The sequence below is a fragment of the Lissotriton vulgaris genome, chromosome 7 (assembly GCF_964263255.1).
Source record: "Lissotriton vulgaris chromosome 7, aLisVul1.2, whole genome shotgun sequence".
In the NCBI taxonomy this organism is placed as follows: domain Eukaryota; kingdom Metazoa; phylum Chordata; class Amphibia; order Caudata; family Salamandridae; genus Lissotriton; species Lissotriton vulgaris.
In genome coordinates this window covers 1641646100-1641667430 of record NC_141695.1, presented here as the reverse complement: position 1 = coordinate 1641667430, position 21331 = coordinate 1641646100, and the positions used below count along the sequence as shown (strand labels likewise).

General features: G+C 47.8%; 1 protein-coding gene across 1 annotated transcript in view; it reads left to right on the top strand.

Moving 5' to 3' along the window:
• The window catches only part of PREX1 (phosphatidylinositol-3,4,5-trisphosphate dependent Rac exchange factor 1), an 863840-nt gene that overhangs the window by 403052 nt on the left and 439457 nt on the right, over positions 1–21331 (top strand). The window contains exon 6 of the mRNA XM_086932617.1: positions 20412–20513. Within this exon, the coding sequence (XP_086788743.1) occupies positions 20412–20513 (102 nt within the window). The remainder of the gene's footprint in view (positions 1–20411; positions 20514–21331) is intronic.

Sequence of the window (21331 nt, the reverse complement as noted above, 5' to 3'; positions counted from 1 at the left end):
ACCCTTAAAGAAGTCTCCTGCTTCTTGACCGGCAGTGTCTTCTTTGCTAATAACGCCTCTCACAACTCTAGTCTTGTGATAGTCTGGGGCAACTGTAAAAGTCGGTGGCAAAAGATTCGCAATATAACATGTGCCCGAGAAGTCACGGGGCAACCATGTATAAGCGCGATCATAACACACAAAATAGGTACCCTTGGCAGTCAGGAAGACAGGGGAAGAGAGCATTGGTAAAACATACGTTTCAGTACAAGCACTCCTTCCAAGCTGAGCTCTCGGATTTCGACCAAAACCTTGCAGGCAGAAATTACCAAGGTGGGGTACGATCCAGATCGGTGATGAGCTCTTGAGCTGTCTATCACCCACTAACATGCTATACTCAACCTCACTCAAATCCTTGTATGCTCGCACCTCTTCTTCTGGAATAAGCGATGCATCAAAAATATCTCTATCTAAGTCAGCAATTACCCTTATCCATGGTATGCGGCATTAACCCACACACCCAACAGTTAGTAGTATTCATCACCAACTGATGCTGATGTAGGAGTTGAACAAAAGAATTGTTCATGAATTCAGCACGTCTAACCTGTTCGTGTTGGGGCAGAAGATGAAAGGAATGTGGAGAAATAGTGGGAACAGAATTCAGATCATGAGAAAAAGAAGTAGGTGAAGTGGGAGGCAATAATGACTGAATTCCAAAATACACTCCACCCACCAATAGCATAGAAACAGTTAGAAACAACAGGAAAACCTGAAACAGAAAGCATTTTGTTCTTACAACCTTATGCAATTTCGATCTTGACGTCGACATCCTCTCTACTTCCGACAGCTTAGAGAACTCCATCCTCTAAAAACCGTCCGTAACGTTCTTGACACACTTCGTTCTGAGTAGCGATTATCAATTCCCAGGAATCGACAAAAGTAACCGACCTAGTGTCAGGAACCTGCTAAACAGAAGGAAGTACCCGCACGGCCCTACGGTCAACCCGGATGATAGGTTTTAATCAGAATAAACATTCAAATTAATATAAATCTCCTAGCTGTACAGAAAAGAAATACACGTAATGTATAAAACAGATTAAAAAACTCAAAATCAATCAATGAAAAAAATGCAAATGTTCGCAATGTTTGTGGCAACAGTGAAGGGGAAATGTAAAATTTTAAAAAAGGAATTCTTTATTAGTCCTTGTCACGCGATCGAAGAAAGTATCGATGTTTTCCAGGTCGAGTTTGCTCTTCAAACAACGGTTCAGATGACAAAACAGTGTTCGATCGTTCAGGTAACAGTTCAGAACTCGAATTCTCCAATGCCGACGACAAAGTTACAGTTCCAGATGTTCAACAGGTGTATTTGACTGAACTGAATCGTTCTCTACAGGTTGAGCATCACTGAATGGCACGTAACGTAGAGGGGCCTCGGTCTCCGTAGGGGCAACTCCTGTTTTTACCCAGTTATCTGCTGGCAAAGGAAGTGGAACTTTCTTCACATGGGTGGCATGAACCCAATGCTTCCTGCCGTCCAACCGAACTGCAGTCCTTGTTGCCAGCAAGACTTGGTAGGGACCCACAAATCTTGGCTCAAGATTTCTTTTTCTCCCAAAGTTGCGGGTGACCACCCAGTCACCCGGTTGGAGCCGATGTCCAGGACCCTCTGTCTGTGCCGGTAGAGCTTCGAAGACCTGTTGATGAATCAAACTCAATTTAGCAGTCAGATCATAAAGATAGTCAATTAACATTGGATATTCGAGACTGTCAAATTCCTTTGGCCTCCCCAAATATTCGCAGGACGGCCGAACACAATCTCATATGGGCTAAGCCCTACTCGAGAGTGTACAGTCGCTCTGGTCGATAAGAGAGCTAGAGGCAGTGCATCAGGCCATGACAAACCAGTCGTGGCTTGAATTTTGGCAAGTTTCAGTTTCAGAGTACCATTGTACCCTTCCACTAAACCTGCTGACCGGGGATGATTGGCGCTATGGAATTTCTGACATATTCCAAGGCCCTTACACACACTCTTCATCACACTCCCCACAAACTCACTTCCATTATCCGACCATACGATCCGTGGCATTCCATACCGAGGAAAGTATTCCTTCAGTAGAACTTTCGCTGTGGACAGGGCAGTATTATCTTTAAGGGGGTAGGCCTCAATCCATCTAGAGAACGCACAAACCACAACCAAGACATACTTTAGGTTATTGCATCTCTCCATATGGATGAAGTCCAATTGGATAACTTCAAAGGGACATGTAGGAGGAGCAAAATGACCAGGTGGAGTGGGGGTGCCCTTGCCAGGATTATACATCATACATACCATACAGTTCTTAACCACTCTCTCAGCACACTTAGCAATACTGTCATTCTTCCATACAGGAGACAACAATTTACATATACCTTTCGCACTAATATGTGACAAGCCGTGAGCCATAGTCACAACGGCTAGCACATATGCATCCGGTAACATCCATCTCTGACATTCTGACAAATCAACCCAACATCCATTCACATCTAACTTTCCCGTGCTTTCTTTCCACTTAGTCTTTTCGATCTCGGTAGCCTCATTCTGAATCGCTTTCACACTCTCAACAGTGTCTTCACACATACCAGTCTCCGTCGGCCATCTTACTGAACTCGTAACGTACATTCGAGTTGCAAGATTCTTATCTGTTTCCTTAGCAATCTCATCCGCAAACGCATTACCACAACCAACATCATCCGTAACCTTTCGGTGTGCACTGCATTTAATAATTGCCACCTGCTTAGGCAATGTAAGTGCATCCAAAAGATCGTTCACGAGCTGTCCGTGTTGGATCTTCGTACCATGCGATGTCATAAACCCTCTTTCTCTCCACAATCGACCAACGCTATGAGCAACGCCAAATCCATATTGACTATCAGTAAACACATTCACTCGCTTTCCTTTAGACAAAACACACGCTCTTGTTAACGCAATCAACTCTGCCGCTTGCGCTGAATTCTGGCTCAATCTCGCAGTTTCCACAACCGTACTCAACGTCACCACAGCATACGCAGTCGTCACATCACCATTCGAAAACTTAAAACATGAACCATCAACATACAGAGTACCATCAGGATCTGCCAATGGAGTGTTTTTTAGGTCAACACGACCCTTCGTTTCTTCTTCAGTTCTTAGATAACAATCATGTGGTGGTACATCATCTGATTCCATATTAATCGGCAATAATGTCGCTGGGTTCAGCACATTACAACGCTTGATCTGTATATGACTTGCCAAAAGTGTCAACTCATAACCGGACAACCTTGCGCTCGTCAAGTGTTGAGTTTTCGTTCGATTCAAAAGAGTGTCAACTGCGTGCGGAACCATCACTGTGAGCATATTATCCATGACCAGTCCTGCAGATTGTCGAATGGAGACCGCAGCTGCCGCTGTCGCCCTCAGACAACTCGGCAATGCTCTAGCTACTGGGTCTAAGGTTGAGGAAAAATATGCACATGGACGCTGCTTACCGCCAAATTGTTGCGTCAAGACACTTAACGCACAACCTTCCCTCTCGTGAACGTATAGTGTAAACGGCTTACTGTAGTCAGGAGTACCTAACACAGGAGCCGAACACAACGCATCACGCAGTTCAGAAAAACTTTTCTGACATTCTTCGGTCCATGGCAAAGGAGTCGAAACATCCTTGCAATTGAGAGCTATCAATGGCTTCGCTAGCAATGAAAAATTTGGGATCCATTGCCTGCAGTATGACGTAATACCTAGAAAGGCACGTACATCTCTCGGAGTTGTTGGCACAGTCATTCGAGCAATCGCTGCAATTCTTTCTGGGGTCAACCTTCTTCCCTCCTTTGACAATAAGTGACCTAGATAGGTTACTTCTTGACAACAATACTGTAGCTTAGAAGGTGACACGTTGTGATGTAAGTCACAGAGATGCTGTAACAACGATACTGTAGCAGTTTTGCAAATCTGCTCAGTGTCAGCAGTCACTAACAGATCGTCAACATATTGAATCAAAGCCGCACCAGCCGGTAACACAAACGCATCAAGTTGACTCTTAAGAGCTTGGCTGTAAATCGATGGACTCTCACAGTAGCCCTGAGGAGCGCGTTTAAACCTGAAGCTGCGACCACCTAATGAGAAACCGAATAGATCTCTACTTTCCTCAGCAATCGGAATGCTAAAGAACGCATTCTTCAGATCGATTACCGAGAACCAAGAGGCAGAGGCTGGAATCAGAGTCAGTAAAGCTGTAATGTCAGGCACCACAGGAAATTGTGGAATCACAATTTTATTTACCTCTCTCAAATTAATAACAAAACGATACACAGGAGGCTTGGATGGATCAGTTTGTTTCAGAATAGGTAACACCGGACTATTGCACACATTTCCCCGTGTTTCCTCGATAACATCCTTTTTGATCAGATCATAAATAATTGCTAATAGCGCTCGTTCACCATCAAGAGAGATACGATACTGGGGAATACGTGGCAATCGCACATTCGATTTCAATTGGACTACATAAGGTGGTATGTCCAATAGGCCTACATCGTTGGGACCTGTTGCCCACAAAGACGCAGGAAGGGAACTCAATTCCGGTGGGAGCTTATCAATTGACCAGTACATAGGAGAGATCACTCTCTGACCTAATGTAAGCTCCACTCCCGTAGGAGAGCAGTACAGAGTCGCATATAACCGTTTCAACAAATCCAGACCTAAAAGATTCTCACCACAACCAGTAGTTAAAATCAAAGGAGCCTCTAGCTCACAGGGCCCGATTGTAAGGGACAAAGGGCTAGAAACTGGATTGCTAACCGGGGCGCCAGAGAATCCAACGGAAACGTTCGTTAGGCCAGACAAAGGTGCGCCAGGGAGTTTCGAATGAATAATGGAACTTTTCGCTGCACCAGTGTCCAACAGAAAAGGCTCAACTACGCCCGATGTGGCAACTGCGACGTAAGGTCCTCTCTGATCAACCGGAACTGATACTACTCCCTCTCTTTGTCTGCGGCTGTCCTAGTAGTTACCATCAGCATCAATGTCATGCTCGACGTAATAATCATCCACATGATACTGCGCAGATCTACCAGACGATGAATCTCGTTGGTCAAAGCAATTGTTCGAGACTGATGAAGTAGTCGAACGCTCATTCTGATTTTGAGAGATACCACGACCTCTACCACGAGATGGCTGTTGAGGACCACTACGACCTCCTCGAGCCGAAACGCCATTATTTCGGTCACGTAAAACAGGACAATTACATTTTAAATTGCCCTCACCCCTGCAATATGCGCACTGATTATACCCAAGCATAGATCTTGGTGTAGAGGAGTCAGTACGTGACTGCGACCTAGAAGACTGTGATTGCGATCGATTTTGCTGTTGTGAGTCATTTTGATTCGAACGCGGAGGATATGCTTGCTGCAACAAAACCTTAGTTTTAAACTCCTTCGTTTTTTTTATCTGCACGATCACTTTCTTCCTTTTCTCTATTTTCATAATATTGAGCCGTGGCTAATATTTGAGCAGTGGTAGAAACAGCCCATGAACTTTCGGAATTTTTCAACTTGTTGCTTAACTCAGGCAACAAATTTGACACAAATTTATCAACAAACAACCGCTGACCTCCCTCAGTAATCATATCCTGACCACTATGATCGATAAATGCCTCCTCAAATCTGGTAAAGAAATCGGAGACACTCTTGTCTTTCTTCTGCTTGCACACAGACAATTTATCCCAGTTAACTCTCATTGCTGGCATAAGCGTCTTCATAAGTGTAATGATCCTTTGGGGCAGATCCGTAATGATCTGTTCAGGCTTAGCCCCACCAACTTGTCGTCCGTCAGCCGCTACAATAGCAGCCCAATCACCGCCTAACTCAGCTGCGTGATTCTCTTGACGAATTTTCGCCCAAATCGGTTGCGGTACTACGTTACCAAACAACATGTCAATATCGGCAAGGTTCATAATAGTAGCATCCACAAGTTGGGATAACTCCTTATAATAACCTGCCGGATTTTTCCGGGGGTCAGGCAAAGATTTTCACCTGCAAAACTTCTGATCGCTTCCATGGGAGGTGTATCCAAACTCTCTGGAAATGTGGCAAAATTGGAGGGTTAGCAGCAGCATCACCTGGCATCCACACTGGGGGAACTTCTCGCATAGGATACTGACCAGGTTGTGCTTCCCACTCCTCAGTATCATCATCAAACAATACTCGAGGATGTACTGTAGATCGAAAAGCTAACAGACGTTCTAAAGCACGTCGGACATTACCAGTCGAAAACTGACTCTGGAGTTCAGTCACTTCGGGCGGTACATTGTCTACCTCATCATTATCCCACTCTTCCCTTAAGGATTTACACATTTCCTCAAACACGAATCTTTGTGTGGGTTCATTAAACTGAGAGAACGTATCGAAAACTATGCGCGAAGTGTACTTGGCAGGGTGTCTAATCCACCTGCGCGCCATGGTTACTAACGTCGAACTCTCCCTACCACCAGGAATTTGACTTCGTCTCAGAGAGACGCTAGGAACATCGGACCCAAGTATCGGTCCAAACAATGGAGAGTAAAGATTAGCCACAGCATTAGATATGCGACTACGGACAGAAGGAGAAGAGGAGAGAAGTACAGGGGCAACAACATGAGGACTGAACGTAGGAGCAGTAGGAGTAGCCAAGATAGCAGAAGTAGCGGGAACAATAGACTGAGAAAGTGTAGGTAGTGGAGCAGTAGGAAGAAGGGTAGGTAAAGGAACAGGAACAACTTGAGGAACAAGAGGATTCGGAGGAACAGGACTAACGGCAGGCTGACCAGCAGCTGCCGGAACAACAGGTTGAGGGACAGGAGGAACCACAGGGACTGTAGTATCCTGCGCATATGGAGGTGGCGATTTCAGTAGATAGGATAACAAAGCATCCTCTACCGATTCCTCTCCCTTCTTATCAGAACTTGACGGTAAAACCGGATAACATTTATCCACCGCCATATGATGTAGTCTAGCAAAAACTTCCTTTTCCTTCTCGTCTTTGTCTCGCTGATATTGTTCTGCATTTTGCATCACCGTAATGATACCATCTCTCTTATTTTTCTTACTCTGTTTGATTTCTTTCTGCTTGGCCTCTTTACGCCATAACCGAAAGGAATCAAACATGGCCGGCCTAGCTTTCTTTTTAAACAATTTTGCTTCAAGATTATCTAATATTGCAGTTTCGAATCTACCATGAGGTGGCCAACTAAGGACACCATCATCTTTAGTATAACGGATCCAATATTTATTATATACGATAGGACCTACTCCATGGCGACTATAGAGCTCATAAATCGGAGTTCCAACTGGAGGTATCGGACATGAGTCCTCCAACCGGGAATCCGTACCGCAACATTTTAGAAAACCAAACAAAGTACTACGGCCAGGCATCGTGCACACTAACCGAGTTTACAAACTTCAAGGGTTATCGAATTACGATGTCCTCGCAAAAATGCAAGACCCTCGGTTTTTGGCAATTGCAATCGTCAAATAAAAACTCAACAACCAAGAACCAACAACTAAGAACCACAAATCCAATGGAACCATGCAAACAACCAAGTTTCAACAAATGTCACAAAAAGTGACCAAAGAATTAAACTAAGGACTGGGAGCGACCCACAAATACTTAACTGAAAGAACAATGGCGTCACCAGGAAGGCCCGTCTATCATCTCGCCGTACAAAGGACTACGCCAGGCGCCAAAACAGGTCGACAGTCAGGGCATCAGTCCGTCGCAGCCGTCAGGAGGCGGGAATCTTCACGGGAAAAGTCTTCGGACCACTTATTTCGACAACAGGATCGATGAAGCGGGGTGCACCTTCCCTCGGAGATTTCACACGAAGTTCCTCACGATCAGGGCCGGACTGGGAACTGAAAGCAGCCCTGGCAAATTTTCCCAGACCAGCCCCCGTACGGCACGTAGCGAGCAAGCTTAGCGAGCGAGCGCAGCGAGCCCGACCGCTACTAGGGGGGTTTGGGAAAAAGACAGACCAAAATGGTGAATTTTACAGCACATTTTTCATTACATATTCAATTGTATCAACTTTGAAAGCACAGTAAATAGTAGATGATGACCTTAAAGAGAACCTGGTTACCCACCCATTCATATGTACCCATAGACATTTTTTACGAGAGCACCAAAAATAGATACAAGTACTGAATCGTATCTTATTTTCTGTTTGCATTTTAATAAATACACTGGGGGTGGCATCTAGTGTATCACTGAGGAGCACCAGGTAGAACAAGACCACTATCTCCCTAAAATGCAACTGCAAGTTTAGCTCAGATATAATAGTATGTTCTGACTGCACTACTTTGGCTATTAAACAAATTTCCTATGATATGTCTTTGGCTTCTTCACATTAACTCCTGTTCAAGTACTTTCAGTCAGATTCAATAATCTTCATCAAGCTGTTTATTATGCTTTTTTTTTTTAACGTGTTCTTTCCCAGAAAGAAGGCCTTTTTCTCAGTTACCTTTCTTTCCCTTGCTACTCTTTTTCCTAATCCAGCCTCATACGCTTTTTACTCAGATATCAAATTATCTATTCTTAAACCTTTTTTGCCATTTGGTTTTCCTCTCTTTTTCCTCTGCTCTCTTATCCTTTCAGTTCTTATCCTCATGCTCTCTCCTTTTTTATAACCCATGTTCTAAATATAATCTCCCCTCTCATTCCATTGTGTTCCTTTCTTTTCCCTTTCACTCTTCCCTACCATCTCTCCATGATCACCTAAGATTATTTGCTTAATTTCTATCCTGGTTAACTCTCTCTCATTTCTCCTTCCCTTACCCTTGTTCCTCCTTCCTTTCATCCCATTACTTTATCCCATTCCTTCTCTCACTTCTTCCTCTTGTCTCCTCTGCCTTCGACTCTCTTTCCCATCCTAGCTTCTCTTTCACTTCCTTCTCCCCTTTGTATCCCTTTCTTTTTTCGCTATTGATTTTTTTCTCTTCTTTATTTTCCTTTAAAAGGCACAAGCAAATGACATTAGATATACTGTAGTTGTGTGAAGAAGGATGAAGTTGTTGACCACGAGGAGCATGAGAATAATGAGTCTGGGAGAAATGAAAAGACTGGAAAGGGACTGGGTACACTCAATGACCCACTGTTGTAGGGTAGACTGCGGCTCGTGGGTTTGGGATTTGAACCTGCAGCTGGCTGCACCATGAGTGAAAACGTGTCAGATGAGGAATCGAGCCTGCTGACTGCGGGTTATGCACGCATATGGACAACAGACGCATTTACTTAGTGTACTATGTACATACCGAGTGCTTCAAGTAGGATAAAAACAGCAAGGGGTCTCTAGAAGGGATGTGGTAAAAGAAGTAGAATTAGAATTATCTTCCAAGAGTCGTGGTCTATGTAAGGAAGGGCATGGCTGAAAACACAGGAACTAACATTCTGTTCTTCACGTAGTAGCAAAACAGTGTCATCTCTTTCCTCTTCTGCGCCATTCCTTTCACTCTTGCCTTCTGCACATACCTGTTTTTATCTTCTCCACTCTACCCTCCCTGCCACACTCAACGCACACACCTGGAAGCATTTCATTTCTATTCCTTTGGCACGGTCTATATTTTGACAGCTGTGTACTTCCTTCACACACTTCCCAGCAGTTATCATTGCAACATATGAGACCATCGCTCTGTGCGCTCTGCGGAGAGGCCAAGGATGGGATGTGCATTCAGTCTGAATACCTGTATAACCTACTGACAGGAACTGAAAGAAACTCACTCTTCTTCAACCTCAGCTGCAGAGCTGTCAATTGTGTTTCTTCGTAAACACCCACCAACAACCTGAACTCACTCATAAGCCTAGAGTCAGATCAGTTCACATTATGCACTGTACAAGAGTCATACCCTGTATAAAAACTACAGAAACACATATGGAGAAAGCAAACACTCATAAGGAATGCAATAAGTAAAATGTGAAATGTAAGCGGGGCTGCATGGGTGACCTAGATCACCCTGACTGAGGATTTTTACAGTCATCCTTGTGAAACTGACCAATATTTTTGCTTGTAAAGTTAGGGACCTTAGAATCGGAGGGCCAGCTAAGGACTGTCCACTTAAAATCTTTGATATATGCTGACTTAAAGTCTATTCCCTGCTGGTACTCTGCAGCAGGTGCACTAACCTCTATGCTATTTTACCGGATTGGAACCTGGAGGCTAGTGAGCTTCAACGCAGCTAGATTAACCCTCTGAAATGTCTTAATCTGCCCCCCTACATAGCGATCTGCTCACCAGCACATGCAATAACTCACTAAGCCGTGTTTACCACAATGTCCCCTGTGCTCAGCAGCTCAGATGAAAAGCTGTGCAGTCAGTGCTTAAAGGCGTCTGTCAGGATGCAACATGTGCACGGGCTGAGGGGGAAGGGTTGGAACATGTGTAGAGTTCTGAACAGTACACTGGATTGTACACATACGCGCATTACACAGGTGCACTGATTTGCAATTGTAGGCACAGAGAGGGAAGGAATTATTTGAACTGCGTCATACGTTTGGTGTTGATTTCAAAGCTCAGCAACTTATCATCTGACCAATGGTCTTCAAACTTTTTAATTCTGTTCCCTACCCCCGTGTCCAATAATTTCTTCGAGCACCATTAGCCAAAGTACCAAATACATTTTCTCACAAGTATTTTTTAACATTTTAAATATTGCAAGCAAGTGAAACCACATTGGCTGGGTTGTGGGGACACCTGACCATGTTGGCTGGCTAAAGACTGAATTCAGGCAGAACGTGCAAATGTTCACGTGCTTGAAGGGCGACAGCGCAAATTTAGCCATCACCCCTTCCCCCAGCCCAGAGTGTCGGGGTGCGGGCCCTCTGCAGACACGAGTCCAGTGCAAATGTGCACCCTCCTCTCAGCCAAGCCTGTGAGTGACGGGCTCAGCCCTGACTGGGTGAGGTCAGGGAGGGAAAGACAGACAGCCATGGGCACAGACTGCAGCAGCTCGCAGCCACTGAGACCAGGCAGAGGGCATTGTTATAGTGTTGACGGTCTAGTAGTGGGGGTGGGAGGAGCTAGGTGGGCTGTGGGCTGAGGGGAAGAGGTGGGGTCAGGAACAGGAAAGGGCAGTTAGAGTAGGGACGGGGACCGAGTAAGAGGTGTTAATAAAGAGCTCGTAATTAGAAGTCTGTGTCCACGTGTATGTGTGGGTTGGGACACGACAGCTGGCGACGAGGGTGGGATCGGAAGAGACCCCCACCCCACGAGTGCCCCGTCCTGCAGCGTGGAGTGAGCTCCGCTGCAACGTCGCCCCTGCGACGCCGGTGACGAGCCCCCCAGGAGTGGCCTGATCTCCCCTTGCAGGTGGAAGAGGGTCGAGAAGAAACGCAGCAACCCAGCGAGCGAGCGCTGATGTGTCCTGAGAAAAGCGCTGAATCGGAGCGCAGAAAACGCGGCAAAAAGGGCGCCGAGTGAAGAGCGCCAAACGCCGACCGCGCTAGACGCGCTGAAGAGCACACAGTGCGCCGAGACTGACTAGGGGCCGGAAACCCACTCCGACGCTGCCCAGGTGAGCCTACATTACTGCGAAGGCGAGAGGAGGCGAAAGGAGAGCTCCAGACACGCGCGGCTCCACCCAGAAGCCAGCGCTAAATCGGCCAGAGACAGCGAAGACTAGCCAAGCAGCAGGCGGTGCGCGAGGCCAGCGCCGGACAGACAACCCTTACCTGAACGCGCTGTGAGAGTGGAGGTCTGCCCAGCTCAACTGTGAGTTCCCCAATGCCGAATGTGTGTGCCCAGAGAGAGAGAGGAACCTCGTGTCGTGCCAAAGGGGGCGGCCATTGCAAGGTCAGGCAGCTTTAAGGACAAGCCCTATCAGAATTGAGGGCGGCCATCTTTGAGTCAGGCAGACTCTTCAAATAAGCCCTGGCAGCCCCAAAAGGATACAGCCAAGAGCCACCAGTCAGTGAACAGTGCTCGTGGGGCACAGCAGCAAGCAGCAACAAACAAGCATTGGCAGACACAGCAGTAAGCAGCAACAAACAAGCATTGGCATCTACAAAGTCTACAGAAAACGCCAGAAGTAAAGGGAGCGGACGCCAGCACCTGCAACCAGAGTCAAACATCAGGATCGAAACCTCCTCCTCAGGATGTCCAACAATCGCGCGCCAGGCGCACAGGATGCTCCCGCCGAAAAGGAAATCAAGGGCACGCATCTGCGAGCGCCAGAACCCCTAACAGTCACGACAGGGAGCAGCATGGGCCTCAAGTGGCAGGAATGGCTGGAGGATTTTGAGGACTATGTCAAGGGTTCCAGAATCGAGACAGACGAGGACAAAATAATAACCCTTCGCAATCTAGGAGGGCGCGAGATCAGCAAGATAGTGCGAGAGATCCCAACCGCCGACAGCGACACTTATGTCAAGGTAAAGGACATATTGAACAACCGTTTCCTGCACAAACGAAACGTTGATTATGAGAGACACAAGTTTCACCAACAGCACCAGGACAAGGATGAGCCACTAACGTCCTTCATACACCGACTAAGGCGTCAGTCCCAGTATTGCGACTTCACAAACTTCTCCCCAGATGCGGCCATCAAGTCTCAAATCATCTCGGGATGCCATTCAGAGTCACTGAGACGAAGACTACTAAGGAAGCCACAAGAGTTAGCGGAAATCGAGGAGAACTCACGAATATATGACCAAGCCGAAGAGAATGCAGCAGAGATCGAAGTTAAACCCAGCACTAGCCGAGAACATGCCAACCGCGTCTCCGACCGACGACATGGCCGACAGGCCTACCGAGGCAACCCACGTGACAGATCACGCCGATCCAAATTCTCACCCAGACGCCGAACAGATTACCGGCCAAGAGACTCAGAGAGGAGAGACCGACGACCCGAACGCACAAGACGGTGCTACAGGTGCGGGTATGATTACCCCCACATTGACTCGTGCCCTGCCATGGGCCAACGCTGCCGGAAATGCGGACGATCCAATCACTTTGAGGTCATGTGCAGCGAGTATCACCGAGAACAACGTAGCGGTGCTGACCAACGCACCAGCCAGCCAAGGTCTTCAAGGACAGAAACCAAGCGGCACCACGCCAGAGCCGTTCAGGATGAACCTGCTCACTCCCCAGCGTCGTCTCACTCCAGTCGTGAGTCCAGACGGTCCAGATGGGATCGCCGATCCCCCTCAAGAGAGTCCAGATCCTCCTCATCCAGGCGATCGTTCTACACCACCGAGTATGTCAACATCGCTGACAACGATCAGCTCAAACTTTACCCCCGGCTCGATATCATGGTGGGCAATCATGCAGCGAAATTCGTCATGGACAGCGGTGCCTCTCTCAATTACATCTCTGTTGCTGAGCACGAACGCATGGTTCCCAAGCCTCACCTGCGCTTTGCACCCGTTCGAGTATACACATGGATGGCGAGAAAACCACTCCCATGCCTGGGGAAGTTCGACACCACCCTCACACATGGCGATATCACCATTCCCGCCGTCATTCACGTCATCAAGGGACCTGATGCCGACTGCCTGCTAAGCCTTCCGACTGCGGAGCGCTTACGCCTCGTTCACATTCTTTTCAACATAAACGACAGCTCCAACTACGCTGTGAAGTACCCAGCTCTATTCAAGGGCCTAGGCAAACTAAAAGGCCGACAAGTACACCTGCACATCAACGAGCGAATCAAGCCCATTGCTCAACATCCACGGCGAGTGCCGTTTCACCTGCAATCCGCGGTGGCTCAAGAGCTGCAAGACATTCTGGATGCCGACATCATCGAACGCACCGAAGGACCCACTCCCTGGGTGTCCCCGGTAGTCGTTGTGCCAGAAAAAGGGACTCCCGACAAGGTCCGTCTCTGTGTAGACATGCGCCTGCCGAACACGGCAATCGAAAGGGAGAGGCACCCCGGCCCACACCTGAGCGATATGATTGCAGCCCTCAACGGAGCCACGGTCTTTTCCAAGCTAGACCTCAACAAGGGCTATCACCAGCTCGAGCTAGATGACAGCTCTCGCTCCATCACCACGTTCGCCACGCACCTCGGCCTCTTCCGATACAAACGCCTCAGTTTTGGTGTGTCCTCAGCAGCTGAAATTTTCCAAGAGACAATTCGACTTATCATCCACCACATTCCGAATTCTCTCAACTACAGCGATGACATTCTGGTGTATGGCGCAAACCTCCGAGAACACGACATCGCCCTTGACCGCGTCTGCCGGGCTCTGCTAGACTCAAACCTGACTCTTAATAAGGACAAGTGCGAGTTTCATCAATCGACACTAAAATTCTTTGGACACATTTTCTCATCCAGCGGCATGAAACCAGATCCCGACAAGGTGGCTGTGCTCAACAATACCAAAAGCCCTGAGGACGTGAACGATCTACGCTCCTTCCTTGGGATGGCGAGCTACTGTGCTCGCTACATCCGCGACTACGCCACGATAAGTCATCCTCTGAGGCTCCTCACGAAATCCAACCAGCCCTTTGAGTGGACCTCAGACTGCGAGCGTGCCTTCAGAGACATCAAACGGGCGGTTGAGTCGTCTGACTGTTTGTCCTACTTCAACCCCAAACGGAAAACAGAGATCACCGTAGACGCCAGTCCCGTAGGTCTGGGTGCGATCCTGGCCCAATATGATGACGACTCGGACCAACGGAGGATCATCGCCTACGCCAGCCGCAGCCTCACTGACCCGGAAAGGAAATACTCTCAGCCTGAGAAGGAGAGCCTGGCGGTCGTATGGGCGTGTGAGCACTTCCACATCTTCATCTATGGGAAGCACTTCACGCTCATTACTGACCATCAGGCACTCGTGACGATATACGGTAACCCGAAGAGCAAGATGCCTCCCAGGATTGAGCGATGGGGCCTCCGGCTGCAGGAATACACCTTCACAATCATTCACAAACCAGGGAAGGGTGACAACCCCGCTGACTACATGTCTTGCCACCCCCGAGACTCTCCAGTACCAACTTCATCCATAGCAGAGGAATACGTCCACTTCGTGTCAAACCATGCTCGCCCTCCAGCCATACCAATGGACACCATCCGCGAAGCAACCAACAAAGACACCGTTCTGCAGATCGTGATGAAGCGAATACTGTCCAACAGGTGGAGGCATCATCCGCAAGATGACGAGGAAAACCCCGATGTCAGAAGTGAACTCCAAGCATTCCGACACGTCGCTGACGAACTTTCAATTACGGAAGATGGCCTTCTTCTAAGAGACCACCGGATAGTCATCCCGGCCACCCTCAGACAAGGCGTAGTTGATCTAGCTCATGAAGGTCATCGTGGGGTCGTCTCCACCAAGAGGGCGCTCCGAGAGCGTGTCTGGTTCCCTGCTCTAGACCAAATAGTCGAAGCCACTCTGAAGGACTGTCATCCCTGTCAGCTAACTGGCCCCAGCACGCCGCCGGCACCGCTCCAAATGACCCCGCTACCTGACGGCGTATGGCAAGAAGTTGCAATGGATTTCTACGGGCCCCTGCAGTCAGGGAAATATGTGATCGCCATTGTAGATGAATATTCCCGGTTCCCAGTGGCTCAATTCATCCCGTCCACCAATGCCACCTGTACCCTCAAAGTACTTGAGGAAGTCTTTGCAATCTGGGGTGTTCCCAGAATCATCAAAACGGACAATGGGCCCCCATTCAACGGGCACGAATTCAGTGACTTTGCGAAACAGATGGACTTCCAACACCGCAAGGTCACCCCGCTCTGGCCACAAGCCAATGGGACTGTTGAACGTTTCATGTCCACCATCAAGAAAACTTTCCAACAGGCCACTGCCGAGAAAAAGGACCTGCAAGCAGCACTGAATGAAGTCCTCTGTGCATACCGGACCACTCCTCACTCCACGACGGGTGTCTGCCCTGCCACTCTCATGCTCGGGAGGACACCAAGAACTCGGATCCCAACCTGGGAAGGCGCACTGAGGAAGCCCCTCTCAGACCATCAGATCAAAGACATGGCTGCAACAGATCGATATCACAAGGAGAAGATGAAGGACCATGCTGATCTCAAACGGAGGGCCCGATCCCCTTCCCTCAAGGAGGGCGACAGAGTCCTTGTTAAACAAGAACAGCGCCAGAAAACTGACTGTCGCTTCAAAAATGAACCTCTTACAGTTGTGCAGCAGAAAGGCACAATGGTGACCGCGGAGTCAGAGAACAGGCGGGTCACCCGGAACGCATCCCACTTTAAGAAGTGCCCTCCTGAGAAGCGTGACTGCACGCCCGCTGCCTCCGTGCCGGAGAACTCTAACCACCCAGAAGCAGGCACACCTGACCCTGCACCCTGCATGGAACCAGAACCCGTGGTCGAGAACGCTGTGTCCACCCCGGTTCGCCCACGACGCCAGGTACAGCCTCCCAAGAGACTGATTGTTGAAATGGACTAATTTCACTTTGCTGTTGTTAAGAAAGGGGGAGATGTTATAGTGTTGACGGTCTAGTAGTGGGGGTGGGAGGAGCTAGGTGGGCTGTGGGCTGAGGGGAAGAGGTGGGGTCAGGAACAGGAAAGGGCAGTTAGAGTAGGGACGGGGACCGAGTAAGAGGTGTTAATAAAGAGCTCGTAATTAGAAGTCTGTGTCCACGTGTATGTGTGGGTTGGGACACAACAGGCATGAGTGGCACTGGCCGTGGGAGGCCGCTAGGGAGACGGGAAGGGGGCCGTGAGGAAGGGTGCCAATGGGCGGGGAGGAAAGACAAGCAGGGCAAAGAAAAGGAAGTCAGAGAAAGGAGGTTCGGAGGAGATGAGCACACACACACACAGCCAGACAGAGAGGATGAGGAGGAAAGGCGAGGGAGGGGAGAGAGAGAGAAAAAGGGCAGTGGAGAGAGAGAGAGTGTGATTAGGCAGGGAAGGGAAAAGGGAAGGGGAGAGTTAGAGGGAAAGTGAGGGATAGGACTGGAGAGGGGACAGAGAAAGGAAGTGAGAGAAGGAATGAGGTATGAAGAAAGGAAGGGGGAGTGGAGTGAAAGAGGGGCGTGAGAGAAATAAGACTAGAGAGGAGATGGACGTAAGGGGTGGGACGAAGGAAATGCACTTATGAGAAAAGAAAGTGTTTACATTGATGGTAGAAGGGAGAAGAGATGCGGCGAAGGAGGGAGAAGGCGATAACGGTGAAGAGAACCAGAGAGGCGGAGGATAGAGGTGGAAGGTACAGGGAAGAAGGAAATGAAGAGTGAAAAAAGCAACACAGAAAGGGATGTGGTGAAAGGGAAAGAGAGAATGGAGGAAGAGAAGTAGAGACAGACAGGGGGAGGAAAGATAGGCAACAGTTTACAAGTGGGAGCGGAGGAGAAGCGATGTAGGAAGGAAGGAGAGGGAGGAAAAGAAAGGAAGGAAAAGCAAAAACATAATGAGAATGAAGACAAAGAGAGGCGTGTGCGCGAGAGACTAGAAGAGGGTCAATGTAAATTGATGGAGGATGCTGGAGACACGAGAAGAAGTCAGACACGGAGGCAAAGATGAACTGGACAGAGGTGGGGTCAGGGGTGGTGGATAGAGTAGGCAGTGATGAGGGAAGGCTGTGTGGCTCCTCGGTGACGGATGGAGGGGTCTTTGAGAGTACATAAGTAATCGCAGTCATCAACAACCATCACTGGATTTACCACTAACCCTGGGTTCCGGGGTACAGTCAGAGGAGCGAGTACATGGGGGAGTCGTGTGAGAGCAGTGGCTTCCTTGTCAGAGGAAAGTCATACATCGTTTCAATAGATTAGAGCGCTTTGAAAATGAAACCTAATACGAATTGCGGTTTGCTCCCACTGATGCTCTGTCAGTTTCCCTGCAATTATTTGAATTGTTTTTCTGTCTAAATTGGGCAATGGTATACTTCAGCTGTGTATTGCCCTGGACTTGTTTTTGAGCATTGCTCGTTAATTGTTGTTTTCTACACATGCAAGAGTTTAAAGGTCTGACCAGGGTAAGGGCCCCTTGTTTTGTTTGCTTGGACAGAATGATCCTTTTCGGTAGCGCCTCTGAAAATAGTCATCAGCACTTCATCCAAGCGCTCGACAGAGCGCTCTCACTCTTTACTGGAACGGGCCTATTTTGAGGAGAGGACAGGGTTAATGACCTTTGGATTTATTTTCACCCATAGCCCTCCCTCCTTGGGCTGTGGTATCTGCGAGTAGGTAATTGTGTGAAGTGGGGTTTGGCGGGCAGGGGATGTCTTGCATTAGACGAGTGTACGTCACTCAGTGTTGTGGCACTGACTGGGCAGGCGATTCATACACTTTTTGGAGACGGCCGTTTCATTTCAGAACCTGCCTGGTATCTGGCACACGTTTGGATCAGAGGTCCGGGACCGGACCGAGTGCGATTCCGAGGTCTTCCCCTGGTCCAGTCGTAAATAGACTCACCTGTGGCTGCGGGGGGCAGACAGGGGGGTTAAATTATGTGGTCTGTCTGGCCTCTGAGAGCGAGCGATGCCTGCCTCCTCCTTGACCTTGCCTCAGAGTCACGCGCCCATTTACTTTTAATTGCGCATGAGCATTACCAAGCAGCAGACCCCACCCTAAGGCTGAACTAAGCTAAAACCGCTGTGCGCAGACGCGGAGGGGGTGACATCAGTGAGCAGCTAGGTCATCATGATCACATGGTCAGGTGGGGTTTAAATTATAACGAGTCGGGCCTAAATGAAATGAAATCGGCTGGCGGGTCAGATCACTGCTCACGTCACAGCACCAGCATTTTATGCAGAGAATCATTATGTTCTGGGCAGGCGGCAGTGAGCAGGAAAGGAAGTTAATGCTATGTTTGTTTGCAGGGTCGGTCCGACACGGCCAAATCGGCCCCCAGCAACAGAACCGGCCCCCCTGTCACAAAACCGGCCCCCACCCCATCCAGCCTACCGGGGGATTTCCCGGTGCCCGAAATTGTCAGTCCGGGCCTGCTCACGATCGTCGGGCTTTGGACCGGTACCGCTTATGTCGCCCAACGTTGGGCGCCAACTGAAGGACTGGGCTATTCTAAGGCCCAGCGGTGCCAGGGAACAACACCTGAAACCTTCGTGGGTTACCTGTTCCGGCATACAAATCAAAGAGACACGGGACACTTCCTTCGGCGACAAAGATCAGAGTTTATTTACTGCAGGGATACAGAAATCGCAAGAAGTACACATAGTGTAGGTTCTGAGAGACTGCTTCGAATTGCAAATGTGGATCGCTCCTTTTATACACATTTTCGTCATTGCACAACATGTCGAACAAAAGGTTACAACTCAGTTCCCACAGTAAATTTCAAAAGGGTCGCTTTCATGTTTCAGAAACCCGGAACATAATTACAGTAGCATTGCTGGTTCCCAATTGTAAAAGCACATTATCCCACCATTAGGCGCATTCCATTCTAGTTGTAAACGTCCTGAAGGAAGGGACAAAAACAGGTGCTGGGAAGACAGAAACAACAGTTTGAAAAGAGTGAGGGGGCAATATCGGAAACGTAATTGCAAGATCAATGGATTCGAGCCTAATGCATGCACAACTGAAACAATAGACCGGCACGGCAAAATGAGCCTCGAGCGGAGCCATCTGCCTTTGTCGTGTCATCCCCTCGTCATAAAGACACACTCAAAGGGATATGTGTCTTCCGCAAGAGCTTGGGAAACCCAGGGTCACGAAGCAGACAGTGTCCGTTCGCTGGCTACTTGAGGGCAAGAAACAAAATGGATGCCGTATCTAAAATGGAACCCGTGGGTTCAGAAGAAGAAACCCACGAATAGGACGAACGGTGCAAAGTAGAGTAGCGAAAACGCGTACATCCACTAAACTCGTCATTTGCGGTTCACAGATACCAAACTCGTCCATATTCGAACAAGCCCAAAACGTCATCACGATTCTCACAGAACCTCAACCGGTTGAAGGCTAACCAGTAGGTTTGGGAAGAAAGCAGCGTGTCAACAGTTCTAGTTGGCTGCATTTTGACAAATGACCTCTTGGTTTAGACTATTCTGATTGGCTCCTGAGCTGCCATTCAAATATATTAGTTTGCATCCCAGCCACGTCTAACTTTGAATATCAGTCAACAATAAGACAATTCTTTTCATCTGTTATGTAGGACCCGAAATCACAGTTGGATTGGCCCTTGATGCCCTGTTGTACAGAGTAGAACTTTGCTAAATGTATTACAAACTGTTCGCCCTTCTTTTCTTTGTTTCTAAATAGCTGTTTTATTTTTTCTGTAAAAATAGTAACACAAATGTTTTATGTTTTGATGTGTGTGTGTTTAATGAAAAATAAGATATTTTTTATGGACAGCATATCAAAATATAAATATTGAGATGTGTCAAGTAAAAATAAAAAACACTATTGTGAAAAGTAAGTCATAATTATCTCCTCAGCATGCTCTTTATGACCTTAAATTGTATTATTTTTGCATTTAATATGAGCATTGAGCCAGTTTCTTATTTTTTCTAGAGTTGCATGCTCCTTGGAGGCAGAAAGACGACTGACATTCCCTTGGAGGGATATCTGCTGACTCCGATACAGAGAATTTGCAAATACCCACTTCTCCTTAAGGTAATTCATATGGTACCATTCTGCTTCTCATAACTATGAATTTTTTTATCCTTCACTCCCTATGTACACATGTTCTCCATTAGCACACAGCATTCCATTGTTAATCCTATCTTCTAAAAGCCAACTTTTATACATTTTCAGCAGCTTGTGGAATCTCAGTGATCTAAAACCAAAACAATCCACAACAATGTCTATGAGAACCATGAATGTCCCTCTGGTTTGGGATCTGGGTCTTACCTCACAGCCCAAGCTCAGCTAAGACTGCTTACGTACTGGGCTAAAACGTGGAACTCACCTAAATGTAAATGTTACAGAGAAGCTCTGGGTGATATTTTGCACCAGATGGGTGGACACGATAAAGGGTGGTACCACTGCATATCTGATCTTTTGGGGATAGTAGATCTTTAGAATGTGTGGGTGGCATCAGAAGTGATTAGGCCGGGAACGACATGACTGTAAAATCCACCTATTGGAACAGCCTTCAGACTGTCGGATCAAGAAAGCGATCGGCATGAACTTAAAGCACTTCTTGACGTTCAAGAGGTATCCATTGGTTAAACGTTATTTAGACAAAAATAAGCATCCAATGCCAAAAACACTTTACATTCAAATTTCCGTTGGGTAGAGTCTACGTAGCTTTATTTGCACTTTTATGGGGAAGTCTCTATACAAAACTAGTTCCTCTCTAGTTGTCAAGACTGCATTTTCAGTTCTCCTGTCCCTTGTGTGAGATTCCAAGGCAAAAGTGGTTCTCAAAAACACTGTTTAATTTTGCAGAGGGCATTCTTGAGAATATGATGATATTTAGCAAATCTGAC